Source organism: Populus trichocarpa, chromosome 14 (assembly GCF_000002775.5).
Source record: "Populus trichocarpa isolate Nisqually-1 chromosome 14, P.trichocarpa_v4.1, whole genome shotgun sequence".
NCBI classification, from domain to species: domain Eukaryota; kingdom Viridiplantae; phylum Streptophyta; class Magnoliopsida; order Malpighiales; family Salicaceae; genus Populus; species Populus trichocarpa.
The window spans coordinates 9,630,412-9,644,523 of record NC_037298.2 but is presented as its reverse complement, the minus strand read 5'-3'; the positions used below and the strand labels follow the sequence as shown (position 1 = coordinate 9,644,523).

At 34.3% G+C, this 14,112-nt stretch overlaps 1 protein-coding gene across 4 annotated transcripts; it reads right to left on the bottom strand.

Annotated features, from left to right (window-relative positions):
• Positions 1 to 3,779: 3,779 nt before the first annotated feature.
• On the bottom strand, positions 3,780 to 13,863 carry LOC18105309 (serine/threonine-protein phosphatase 5). 4 transcript variants are annotated; one of them, XM_024585249.2, is made up of 14 exons: positions 13,711 to 13,863; positions 13,389 to 13,475; positions 13,132 to 13,301; positions 12,968 to 13,039; positions 12,680 to 12,830; positions 9,344 to 9,556; positions 7,255 to 7,363; positions 7,049 to 7,166; positions 6,029 to 6,176; positions 5,666 to 5,914; positions 5,202 to 5,327; positions 5,025 to 5,125; positions 4,378 to 4,452; positions 3,780 to 4,173 (listed from the first exon to the last, which is right to left on the bottom strand). In XM_024585249.2, the coding sequence occupies exons 2-14, from the start codon at positions 13,465 to 13,467 to the stop codon at positions 4,114 to 4,116; spliced, it is 1,671 nt and encodes a 556-aa protein (XP_024441017.1). In that variant the 5' UTR covers positions 13,468 to 13,475; positions 13,711 to 13,863; the 3' UTR covers positions 3,780 to 4,113. The 4 variants fall into 4 exon arrangements, with proteins under 4 accessions (XP_024441017.1, XP_006375488.1, XP_024441018.1 ...); XM_006375426.3 differs by having other exon boundaries at positions 13,389 to 13,561; positions 13,710 to 13,860; XM_024585250.2 differs by lacking the exon at positions 9,344 to 9,556.
• Positions 13,864 to 14,112: the final 249 nt, after the last annotated feature.

Sequence of the window (14,112 nt, the reverse complement as noted above, 5' to 3'; positions counted from 1 at the left end):
CAACTAGGTGGTCCAGTGATAAAATTTTAGGATTAAGAGATTTGCTTTCTCTGTGGTCTTAGGTTCGAGCCCTGTGGTTGCTCATATGATGGTCACTAGAGACTTACATGGTCATTAACTTCAGGGCCCGTGAAATTAGTCGAGGTGCGCGCAAGCTAGTCCGGACACCCATGTTAAACTAAAAAAAATAATGAGACCGGAGGAGTTATCAAACCTTGTCCGGTTATGAAGATATGGGTAATGGATTCAAGTAGTTAATCCAAGTTTATCTATAATAAAATTATTTTAAAATTTTATAAAAAAATAAAAATAAAATTGTATTTTAACTAGATAAATAAAATCATAAATTAACTTGCTAGATCGCTCGGGTTTAAAAATTATCCTAAGCTATATTTCAAGTCAATTTCAAAATAAACCAGGTTTGATAGCACCAAATAAAACTATAAAAATACTTCATGATTAGTGTTTAGAAATGTGGTTGAGATTGATTTTTAAAATATTTTTTCTTTAGAAATATATTAAAATAATATTTTTTTTATTTTTTAAAATTGATTTTTGCCATTAACACATCAAATCAAAACGATTTTAAAATACTAAAAAATATTATTTAAAAAAATAAAATTTTGGTAAAAAAAACAGGTTTAATATTAATGTCAAACACCCTTTCATAATTGGTGTTTGTAGATATTTGTTTCTTACGTTTAAATATATGTTTTTTAATTTATATCAACTGATATTCTCATTATTTCATCTATTATTAATATAATGGATGTTCATACGTACATTTTTCTCTCCTCCTTCCCTCCCTCGATCTAAGGGGATAAAAAGAATAAATTATACCTAGATGAACCTATCCCTCAACCATATCATTATGGCATTATTATCACCATAAATAAAAAGCACAGCCTATCATCACTCATCTTCAAATACCATCATAGTCTTCCCCTCCTTTAGTAATAAGGTTTTTTTTTATGTTCAGATAATAAATAATTATATATTCATGTTAATATTTTTTTTTATTTAGAGATCAAAAGGCGGATAGTTGGTAATAGAAGAACTAACATTTATATTTTTTTTATAGGGTTTAGGAACCCTTGAATGATAGAGTCAGAATTTTTAAGAAAAAAATTGCTATAAATAAAAGAATGAGCAATAAATTCGAAGAATAAGAGTGTTTGTTCTTGTTTTAATATAATAAATGTTCTGAGATTTAGAAATATTAATGTCTAAATAATAGAAATTGTGAACCTTTTTACCTGGATGGTTCATGAGTATTTATAATCCCTGAACTTTGTCGTTTTGCAGGAATATATGAACTAGAGAGTTATTTCCTCCTGATAGCATTAATAATGGATAAATATCTCTTATACAACATTAACAGGAGACAAATATCCCCTACATAATATTAATGAAATGTAAATATGGTAGGCCTTTTAGAAAATTTTTATATACCTAGGGGTATAGGAAGATAATATCTCTGATATTAACATTTAAAAGTCATAAGAATAAACAAACGAGGCCTATAATGATCTTCATACCTTTATCTTTTTGCGCTTGATATGTTGTTAAGTCTAAAGGTGATGTGTATGACAGCATGCAAAAATTATGTCCAATTGAGCTTAGCGCCCAACCAAACTTATACTTACTTGGGCCAAGCATAATACCAATCTCACGAGAGATGAGTCTGGCTGTTTGTTAGACCCATGTCTACTTGGGCCAGTAAGTAGCTGAACCCAAGAACGTTGAGTTTGGCAACTCGTGAGACTCATGTCCATTTGAGCTCAATATATAGCTAAATCTAAAAATATTAGTTCTGACAGCTCGCCATACCTTTGTATTCATCAATATATGTTCACTTTGTTTTTCTTTTCTATTGTATATTTCTTGAATAATTCATCTTTTAAAATAAACTTATATTTTGATTATTTATATTTAACTATAAATGATAGTTAAGGGAAAAAATCAATATTTATATGGAATGAATATTTATTTTTTATTAGATATTAATCATTAAATAAAAAAAAATCTAAACTAATGGGAAAATCTTTTTCCTCATCCCAAATCCGGAGCAGAGATGAAAAAAGTATACATAAAAGGTATATGAGAATGCGTGCAAATCGTATTTTTAAAAGTTTTAAATTTATTTTTGTTGAAAATATTTTTTTTATGTTTTTAAATTATTTTAATATGCTAATATAAAAAAATATTTTAAAAAAATAAAAAATATTTATTTTAATATATTTTTAAATAAAAAATATTTTAATCCACAACACTCATACAATCTCAAACAGTACATAATAATACACTCCAAACCTGCTTCCTTGACATACCTATAGCGGCTGATTGATTGATGGGAGATTTGAGTGGTCTCCTAGGTTTTATCTTCTTGTTTTATTTTTTATTTTTAATTTTTTTTTTCTTATCAAAGATCACTTGTAGGTTTATCAATTTCTGTTAAAAAAAAAATCTATAATTTTCTTATCAAATGCAATAATTCTATCCACATGGTCACTTTATTGGCTAAAGGAAAAGTGGAGGAGCTTGTAACAATCATGAAAAATTATATGCTCATCATTTGTATTTCCAGTCATCTGGATTCTCTTTGAATTATCCAAATAGATTGGATTACGTAGAAATATGTTTTTTTTTTTTAGATTAGATAAGGATTCAAGAGAGTGGTTTTTTTTTTCCTGTTAATATCTTTTTTTTTTCAATTTTTTTTATTAATCAACCAAATTATCTTTGAATTATTCTAGTTGACTAGATCATGTCAAAAAAACTCTCATCAAGTATAATTTTAAACTTGAATTAGTTGAGAAATTTGATCGTGAGGTGTTTTTTATATCAATTTCATTATTTCTCTCTCTATTTCATTCTCATTTTTTTTTACCGGTTTGTCGGATTGCTTTAGAATCAACCGAATTGATTAAATCATATCAGGACAACTCTCACTCAATTTAATTTTAAATTCAAGCAAGATAAGAAGGTAAATCAAAAGATTTCAAATCTTACATGTGAAGTCGGGTTTAATAACAATATCAAATAGGTTTTTACTTGTCAATATTTTTTTATCATATTAAATTTTTTATTATTTAACCTGCAACATAGGAAGGAAATATAAATTAGTTTACTCACCGGAAAAAAATTGATGGATCCTTGAACAAGTCACCGATTTGCAAGCGAATTTATCACCTTCGAACAGGGGGGTTCAAGGGAAAACGGGCTGTTTCCGCTGTATCACTCATCATCAAAACCATAGATAAAGAAGGAATTACAGACACTCGCCCATTACCAACAATCCACCATCAATCAATCAAGGTTTTGATTGCGGTTGCACATGACGCAGGAAAATGAAAGGTAACTTTGCTTCAGACTTGCCAATAAAAAATAATTCGGTTTTTAAAATAACTGAAACGGAGACTTTCTTTTCAACGCTAGTCAACGTTAAAGTTAAGATCTAACAGCTAGAAGCACGTTGCTAGCCTGAACCGTCTTAGAATTTCATGCAGATAGGGCCTCTGCATTCACCATTGCATTGCACCAGCGTTTCACTTCGATCATAGAACACACGGGGTGCTCATGCATGCTCACGTACCAGGAGCCAATATATGTTAGTGCACAACTGATAATCGGAAGTAATGACAGCATTCTCCTTTGTCACCGGAGATTCATAATCGGAATCTGAGCTCCAAAAGGCATGCACTTGAGTCACACTACAGCTGGTACGTTTATTTGTGATTGAAACTTTATTCAATTTTTGCACTGATTAATCGCCATGCTGGACACAACTCACCTTACGATTGAAAAATGAAAACAATGCACGAAGGAGGTCATACGTTTTACAATGGCACCAACATCCATGCCAGTACTTGTTTCACCTATAACTGGCCTGGAAAAAAAAAATTGAAAGGAGACCGACCACACGCTGAAAATTCTTACAAATGAAGAGCAGGAAAAGGTGTCATTTAAAAGAATATCACAACTTAAAAGCAGAATTTGTCAACATGTACGGGCTCCTCTCCAGCTGCCATATGAAACAACTAGCACCTTGGCAGCAGAGACACCATGCGGCAGATAAAGTATAAGAATGACCATCCCAGACAGGTACATAAATTATGAGAACATTCGCAGGAAGTTGTTTGCATATGCCATAGGCTTGACATTAGGGTGAGGCTGCATATTAAAAGCACAAAAGAACATCATCAATGTGGCAGCATCACTACAGGATGAATGAAATTCAAATGCAAGAGAGCAATATGCCCCCGTCACTTCTGCTCCAACCCAACTGCCATGGCTACCACTCCTTTTTCCCCAGAAAGAAAATGAAATAGCAAAAGGATTTGTTAAGAGAAAACAATAAGAGCATGTGCTACTGACCACTGCTGAGAATGTAACAATATTTGGCTTCAAATCAGGGGCTTCAAATCGAATAAAAGCACCCTTGTTACCCATCTGCAAAACATACAGGAAATTCTCAAAACATAACATCAGTCTACGTATGCTCAAGCTTAAAATTAACCAGAAACAGTATTTAGCTACACTGCTAAAGCTTGTATCATCAAGTCACAGCATACAAAAGCATATTTTATGATAAAACCTGTTGAAAAAGCATGGACGCAAACAATCCCTATTATGTTGTTGTTGCTGATAAAAGTTCACAACTACTACTACTAGCTATACATGTTTACATGTTGAGCTTCATGCACCAGCTATGGAATATCTTCTTTTGAAGTGAACAAGATCAACCTCTGCCTTTTACAACAAATTAAGTCTTTTCTTCTTTTGCTAGTAAAAAATTCAGATGAAAAATAATTGAATTTTGTATTTTATAAGTAGACCACATAAGTTATCAACACAATTCACCAGACAAGGCACATAGACAATAAGCCAAATTGAGATGAGAGAAGTCGCCATAGTTCCCTATTTGAAGCATAAAATGCCATATCATCTGAAGCTCAAAGCTCACATGCTAAAACTAAAAACAAAGTCCTGCCACATTAGAAAGATTAATCATGGTTTATTACCTGATCACAATAATTTGGAGCAGAAAATACAGTGATCAATTTACCATCATGCTCGATCTCATATCCTTCATCCTTTACTTCATGAGATCGCACAACTAAATCTGTTCATTTGAGAAGCATGTGAGAACTGACCAAGTATAAAAGCAATGGAAGCATTACCGCTGCAAGATAATCTACCTAGGTTATTGTCCTGCAAAAATCTCCGTGTCACATCTTTGCCAAAAGAAAGCCCTACACCACGCTTGCTAGGACCTCTTCCAGGGAATGGCTGTGGATCACTCCATAGCAATTCACACATCAATCCTGATGACAATGGGGGGAAAAAGAGAGAACATACTATGAGAACTAATGATTTCACATTTCAAAAGCTTCAATTATCTAACTATGTACGTGCATATAATTTCATTATAATGTCTCAAGGGCCACCTATTCATGCGTAAATCCTAAGACTACAGAAAAAATAGATCTTCTAATGTACTTTGCTACAACACGCATTCTTCAAGCACTACCTTCATCGGAGAACAAAAGCTGCAGTAATATGAAGCACCTTAACTTTCTCTACCACAGGAGGATCTCAATCAATGACAGTAAATAATACTAGGAATTTTAAAAATTAAAAATAAAAGAATTGAGCAGCTTACCTTCCTCTGGAGGTTCGCAAAACCGATCGATGGCTTTAATGTCAGACAGTTTCACCCCATCAACACTAAAAAGACCTCCATGTACCACAAACACCTTCCCATTTATTACATGAGCCAAAGGTAAACAACAGAAGACTTCTGCAAAGAGTTCGACAAATGTCTCGCTCAACTTGGATCTGACCTCACCCTCAAAACCATATATCTTGTTCATGCTCTTGCTTTCATGATTTCCTCTAGAAAGATATATAGCTGAAGAAATAGAAATAAGTAAATGCACCACGCCATGATAGTCAAATTACCTAAAGCAAGGGTGAACAAAAAAGGACGATGGGACAAAGGACCAAGAGCCATTAGGGTGTGCACCTGATGGACACATGCACTTGAAAGCAAACAATGTGAGGATGACTTCCAAGGAAAATGATCCCCTATCCACAAAGTCACCATTAAACAGATATGGATTCTCTTCCGAGGGAAACCCATTCAGCTCAAAAATGTTTAACAGATCATAGAACTGCATGCATTACAAAACACGAGAAAAAAAATCCCTTATACAGACAGAAATAAATAAACAAATAAAAAAAATATAAAGACAGTTAATGATGGATGGCTTGGAATAACATGACATTCTTGCTAGTTGCCAGCAACAAAACACTAAAAAATTACTATTAAAGAATGACAGAAAACTAGAAAGCCTGCTAAGGCCTTTCCTCCAAATATTTGTGTTATGTGCTATTGAAATTGTGAATCTCAAATTCATTTCTTCCTTCAATTCTAACTCGACTGGGATACGTGGCATTGTCTGTTTACATTTTGTGGCAATTCTTTTTAAGACTGTTGTTTGTATCTTCAGTGGTTTTGAGGAGGGGATAGATTGCAAGATTTAGAGCTTTTGTGCTGTCCATGCAGTCTTTCAGTGCATTTGTTAGGAGGAACGAGAGGATATTCGCAAATACTTCTCATCCATGCAGTTATTGCACAGTAGAGTAGTTTTCCCTTTTAGGGTGCCTCCTTAGTAGTAGATATCCAGAGGGATTGGAATACCCTGCTATTCTAAATCAGTTTCTCTCCCTTGGCTCCTTTAGAGGACGACTAATCTCCAACCTTATAATGAATATTCATTTCTTCCTAATCAAGTTCTTGTTTAACCCCACCCACCAAAAAAAACCACCATGCTCGAGGCTTAGCAAATTTGCAGTTTCAGACAAAGCTTCATTGTGCCATTAAACTTATCCACAGAATGGTTTATTACCATGTAGGCAAGAAGTTAAACACAACATGCTCTCTATGGTTTGACCTGAATTGCATCTAAGAATCTCCACCAAAACTCTTGCATAAGCACGAGCTAGTTATAGTGTTGTGAAAATGCAGTAGTAATGTCATCACCTGACCATGTACATCACCACAAACAGTGAAATGCTTGCCCTCGGGAACATTTATATCAACCAAAGAAGGCAGAGCTTGCAGAATTTCTCTTGTTTGTAAAACCATCTGGAATGCATATCTGGAACATTTCCAGCAAGGTCAAAGTGAGAACATTATATCAGCCATATTGCAAAAACTAAGTTCATAACCATCCTTGTGAATCATACCGTTTGTGTAAGCACTTTTGATTCTTGAAGTCATCCATCATTTTCTTGACAAAATCCAACGTGACAATATCTCCCTCTATCCTTGCACCAGAGTATTGTGGCTCCACATCTAGAACAGAGACAGAAAAACAACTTCATTACTGTATAGGAGATAAAAGCATCTGGTTAAGTTGTTTTCAGCTCCATAAAAACAGACTATTACAAATAAACAGTTGGCCTGGAAAGGAGAAAGAGAGAGATGCAGGAAGGAAGAAGCATCTCTGGATAAACAAGAGCTGGCCTTAGATGTATTATAACCTCATTACCGTAAAGGCTTTCAGTATAACATCACCCCTTTTTCTATTTCTTTTTTGTGACGAGTACCATATAGAAACAAAAGTCTCCAAATTTATTTTCAGATGCAAGCAATTAAATGTCCAAACATCCAATTTATTCCTTCTCTTATTTTATGAATAAAATAATTTTTTGAACATGGATAAAGAAGACAGATTTTACAAGAGTGCTCCACTTTAAATAACAAGGTTTCTCTAGGATGGAAACAGGTGGGCCAAGACTTAAAATGAGGGTTTATTTTGGAATTAAAATGGGATCAGAGGCATTGATCTGGAATGACACAGGGCATGTTCAGGCCTGCATGAATAACACCCACAAACAGTACCAAAGCTTATTTTCTCCTCTATTGATTAAACCTCAGAGACCTACTAAAGCCACCTAGAAGTTTCATCCAGAAGAAGAGTTCTAAACCTAATCATGTAGAAGAGTCAACCAATAAAAAGAGATTGCAAACAGATGTAAAGGTTCAATAAAAATATAATGTTTTCCTAATTACACAAAAAGACAGACCTGGTGCCTAAATTAGAGCCTCGTGAACACAATTAATTTAATATTAGGACTTAGCTCCTTAACAAAGGATTTCCTTTTTTCATTTCTCTACATTAATAGACCTAAAGCCTAAAAAATAAAACTAACCGTGTAAAAAGGATCTATACATTTAACACCTAAGGTTTTCTTCATTAAACAAAAAGATAAACCTGTTTTCTAAATTAGAGCCAAATGACCACAATAAATTTAACAATAGGATAAACTTAACTCCTAAAAATCAAAGATTTTTCCTTTTTTTTTTCCTTTTTTCTGCATTAATAAACCCAGAGCCTAAAAGATAAAACTAATCATCTAGAAAGGACCTATATCAAAAGCTTAAGTTGGGTTCTCCCGTACCGGGAACTACATTGTGTGAATTCGAATACAAGTACAGCCTAAAACTGAATGGAAAGCAACCAGAAGACGCATAATGCTGATGGTTATCAGATTGTGGAAAATCCACATGTGGTAACAACTCCAATAGTGTTGTGACTGATATTTCATCTTGACAAAAGGTAGAATAACTTCTTTAGGTTTCAGTAGCTAACATCTTGGTACTTTTCCTCCCCCTACCTGCATCATGTCATGTATTCATGATGTAGGATCTACAAATAGAGTGGGAAAGAGCAGGAATGCACCAAAATAACCCAGTAAAGACAAATCTTCAAAATAGGATTGGAGGAGTATGAGTAGGATTGTAGCCTCGATAAACATAGAAAGGTTACGCTTAGGCTATATTACATGCTAAAATATTGAAGACTCAACACATCAGGCAGTTCATAAAATGAAGCAAAAGAAGATAATGGAAAGGATATGGTGCCGCATCAAACCAAAGAGAAGACATACCAGATTTCAAGGATTAGTAATTTGCTTCAAATGCTTCTTCATAAACCTAAAGTAAGCAAGCATATAAATTTCCTTGAATGCATAGCTTAAGATCTTCATGTTGTGGTTATGTTGTGTTATCAGTAAAATCTTAGATCAACACTACATGGCCTACTATTACTGAACTTAAATCCCACGTGCTCAAGTCAATTGCATTGATATATTATACATTGTAAATTGTAAATTCCATGTGTTCTTCAAGCATTAGGACATTAAATCAGCAATACAGTTTTTTTTTTTTTTGAGTGATTGGGCTTTCCTATTTAAATAAATTAACTAACTGTGCTTAAGAGATATGAAAACAGATTGTGACCATAATAATTTATTAAATCTGAGCTCAAACCTAAATCCATTATTCCTCTCTTGGTAAAAACACCACTACCCCTGCAGCTACCCCACAAATATGCCCCTAGGACCACCAGTACCACCATTAGCACTGCTACCACCACAACAGGTTTTGCCGTTCCCACCAACATCACAGCTGCTGCCACAACTGCTACTGCTACTGGTGCCATGGCCACTTGGGTGGGCACGGATGATGAACTGGGGCTAGTCCCTATTATGATAAAATATTTAAAAAATAATAAAATTAATACTTATATAATTTAATCATGAGATATACTGGAGTAATATAATCATTGAGTCAAGAATGATCAAGCTTAGAGGGACAAATTGCGAAGATAAAACTTAAATCGTCTGCTAATTGACCTGCTCCCTTATTCAAACCAAAATGATCAAACTGTCAGACCAACTTAAATGAGAAGTGGGAGCATCAGAATCTTATACAATGTCTCCAAACTTATCTAGACATTGAGTCAGAGTGGAAATTCTATGAAAAATTGTCCTTCCTTGGCAGAGAGAAGTTTGAGATCATCAGGGCACTATGAAAGATTTGATAGATGATAGAGACAATGAAAGGCAATGAAATGGTTCACCCCCAATCCACAAATATTCCCAAAGGAAGACAGAAGAGAAATCCCTGCCTCAATAAATTCTTATTATTTTAATACTTAAGAAATAAAGTGCCTCTTTTTATGAAACCAACAAAAACATCAAGATTTTTGTGTTTCATTTGATTTTCCAAGTCAGGTACAGTTCTGTATGTTTTAGATCTTCAGGGTTAGTTCCGTAATTTTATACAAGTTGACCAGTTATCTATTTCCATATTAAGCAACTGGCTAGCCAACTAGCACCACCTAAGGTGCACCTCCTTAAGCACTGTTTAGTGTGCACCTACTTTGGGACCACTCCTTTCTTCCACTACATACAGGATGGTAACCCCCACTTTAGGAACAGGAAGGGATGAGTGCATCGGAATTTTAGGCAGCTTTGGTTAGAAGTGCGATGCATCTTCTTTTGGGAGTGATACCTGAGAATTCCTAGGAGCCCTAATGTGATGCTAGCTTCTTTTCCATTTTCCATATTTCAATTTTTAGTTCTTACTTTTTTTATTTCTTAAGACATAACTTAGCCCAAGTATAAACATACAAAACATGTAAACCTTAGAGATTTAGGTGCTGAATAAAAAGACATAGCATCAGTTTTACCCTTTATACCATCAAAATCTACTAGACATGAACAACAGCAAGAGCAACAAAAGTGAAGAAAGTTGAACGCTACTTGACCACAGAACCAATTCTTTCCAAACTGATTTCTTAAGGCTCTGTTGACCTGCTTTGGTTATAAAATTGTCAACCCAACCTAGGTTGCATACCAGTAAGGCAGCTGTTCATCAACATTTCCATCTATCCCGTCACCAAAATATGGCATCTGGTTACTACTATAGAAAAAAAAGAAATGGCTATATAATTCCATCATGCCAAAGCTTCATCTGCAGGATGACTTCCTTGGCCCCAGCCTCCTCACTTTCTTAACACAATTTACCAATAGGGCACCATATATGCAAAGCATGCGATTATCATTTCAATACTTCTATCACTAAACAATTCTTGGTTGGATCACATACAAGATAAAGTCAGTGTCCAAAATGCCACAGAAACCAACAGTTCTTAAAATAAGATTGAGCATCCACATGGCAACCAAATCTACCAGACAATAGCATATTAAAAAACTGTTAAGATAATTATCTAGAACTGGTCAGTTGTTAGCTTTGGAAAATGTAGTACTACTGTTCTCATGTAGCTAATGACTTGTGATGGGTTCTGTATTAGTTTTCCTGTCACAACTTACATCACTGGGTTCCAGATTGCGTTCCATACCCAATACATTCACCCATTCACAGAAAAATAAAGAAAAGGGAGGACCGAGTAATATGCTAAGCATCGATGTTTGCTCAAACGTGTAAGAGGCTATCAACAACGTGCTTTTGATGATACAGGATAGCCTTGAATATGATGAACTTTTAGGTTTGAGGTGGGAATTAAGGTAAAGGTTTAACTCGTGCAGAATTAAGATTGAATGTCAACGTGTTCTAATTTGGTCTGTGAATAAAACCTGAGGAACTATCTAAAAATAAGGAAGAAGACAAGACAATAGAAGAATTAGAGAAAGAAGAAAATCTGATGCACCACACCTTCAATATAACATTAACTCTCAATTTATTTCATAACTCAACCCTTGTGAAAGTAAGACATTCCATCTGCATTTATAGAGATTAGAACTCCTACTAGCACTAGGATACTAGATACAACTACTAAGTTGACTAGGAAGGGAACTAAATAAGAATATTTAGTAAAGACTAAGACACCAAATGGTAATCCTAGGTCTTTCTACCATATACCAAGTTACCAAAGTACACCGGTTTTGCAAGAATATGCAAGAATTACTATCCTCCCCTGCTCACAAAATCACCCATGACTCAAAACTTTAAACCCCAAACCAAGAAATCTACCTTGGGCACTTATTCTTTGACAAAAAAGACTTTTTGCTCGATGAAGAAACATCTAGTGTATCCTTGGTATACAATAGCTAATCCATCTTATGAAGCCCATGTAAAAGTAGCGAACATGATTCTTTACTAGGAAAGACATATGTTGCGTATAAAAATTTGCATGAATGGGATATGAGGCTTTTTTCTTGTTCTTCTTGTTTTTGTTGTTGTTGTTGTTGTTGTTGTTGTGTGTGTGTGTGTGTGTGTTTGATACAAACAGAACATAAGAAGATCCTCTTCTTTTGCAAAAGAAGGCCAAATATACCAACATTGTAAGGATTACCAGGGTCTGAATCATATACAACATATACAATCACACATAAAAAAAATAAAAAAATTTAATAGTGCCGAGACTCAATACGATTGCACTACTTGGGTTTCCACAGGATGGGTAGAGTCAAATTTCCACAAAGAAATACTTCTCGACAGACATGTAAGCACAGAACAGCATAGATGAGAACTTCTAATGAACTTAATCCATTTACAAAAGTAAAGGGATGGAACCTAATGTCACTACATTGCCTTACAAGTGCAAACGGCAGACACACTGGAAAAAGATCTAAGTAAACCCATGATTTGAATTGCAAACAGAAGAAGAGAACAAAGAAGTCAAAGAAGCAAAGACGTGCTTATAGTTTGTTCTGCAGCATGCAATGACTTTCACCACATTCCTTTTTGTGCTAAAAGTATGTCTTTTAATAATATTGAATGACTCAAAAAAGAAAAAAAGAAGAAAAAATGACACGGTTAAGACAAACTAATACAAATCAACTCAAAAGGTCCAAGTACCTATCGAATGAAAATCAATAGAATCAGCTACTGAGCGCCTCTGAGACTCGGGAACAGCAATTGCTTCTTCAAACTTAAGCTTCATTACTGCCTTCTCACATTCCTTTAATTTCTTTGAAGCATCAGGATCATTTGGGCAGATTTTTTTCACCTAATTTGAGCACATGGAAATTCAAGTAGTGTACATTAGCATATCATAGAAAAAGAGTTGGTCCAATGCGGCAAACAATCTAACAGAACAAGAGGGGGCAATAGTTTGTTCAAACACAACCCAAGCAAAAAACACACTTGTTGGAAGTCCTTCAGAGCATCTTTGAATTTGCCCATGGCAAGATAAGCAGCACCTCGCCTGTAATAACCCTGAAATTCAGATAACCATCAGAACAAAAGCAGAGATTTAAATACGGATATCAAAAGAGAAAAAAACAAAACTCAAGACAAATGTGCTTTGCCTTTGAGTATTTAGGATCAATTTCAGTGGCTTTCGAAGCATCCTGTATCGCACTGCCATATTCCTCGAGTTTAGAGTGGGCGAATGCACGATTAGCCCAGTAAACTGCATTGTCACCATTTAGTTCGATAGCTTGCGAGTACAGATCAATAGCCTGTCCATATTTGTGGGCTGCAACCAAACCGACACTGACTTAGATTAAAAAAAAATACAAAATGCGAAAGAAAAGAAACAGGAAAAAAAAGAGAGTAGTAGCACCTTTAAATGCTTCATTGGCCAAGACTTTGATTTCTTCAGCTCGTGAAACGTTAGAATTTTGAGTTTCCATATTTGGCATCACCAGTCGTTTTGTTTGAAAAAAAAAAGATTATGTATTAGCAAACAATAGCTTTCATAAATACTTTAGCGCCCTCCTGTTTATTGTTCTGTGTCTGTATCAGCATCAGAAGAACATCAAGCATACAAGTGATTATTTATAACATTGGAAAAGAGAGAGGGAGTTGTCTTAAATTATTTTCTCAGCAACCAAACATGATTGACCATGAAAAGAAGATAGTTATAGCAGATTTGGATGGGTACCTGGTGGAAGTCTCGGTCTATTGTATCAGCTCAGTGACACAGAGGAGAGAAAAGAGAAAACCCTAGCGCAACTGTCGAGCGACCTTTTAAGGGTTGATCAGTTAATGTTATGTTTTGTCCCTGTACTCACATTTGTTATGAACTTTACCCTTTTACACATTTGAAACGAGCCTGTTTTTATTTAAAGTTTTCAAATTACTTTTAAAAAAAATTAATTTTTTTTTATTTTTTTATTATAAATTAAATTTTTTTAATATTTTCACATCATTTTGATTGATTAATATTAAAAATAATTTTTAAAAATAAAAAAATATTATTTTAATACATTTTCAAGTAAAAAAAACTTTAAAAAACAATTTCAACTACACTTTCAAATATTCATTTTGCACTTACCTTCTATTAT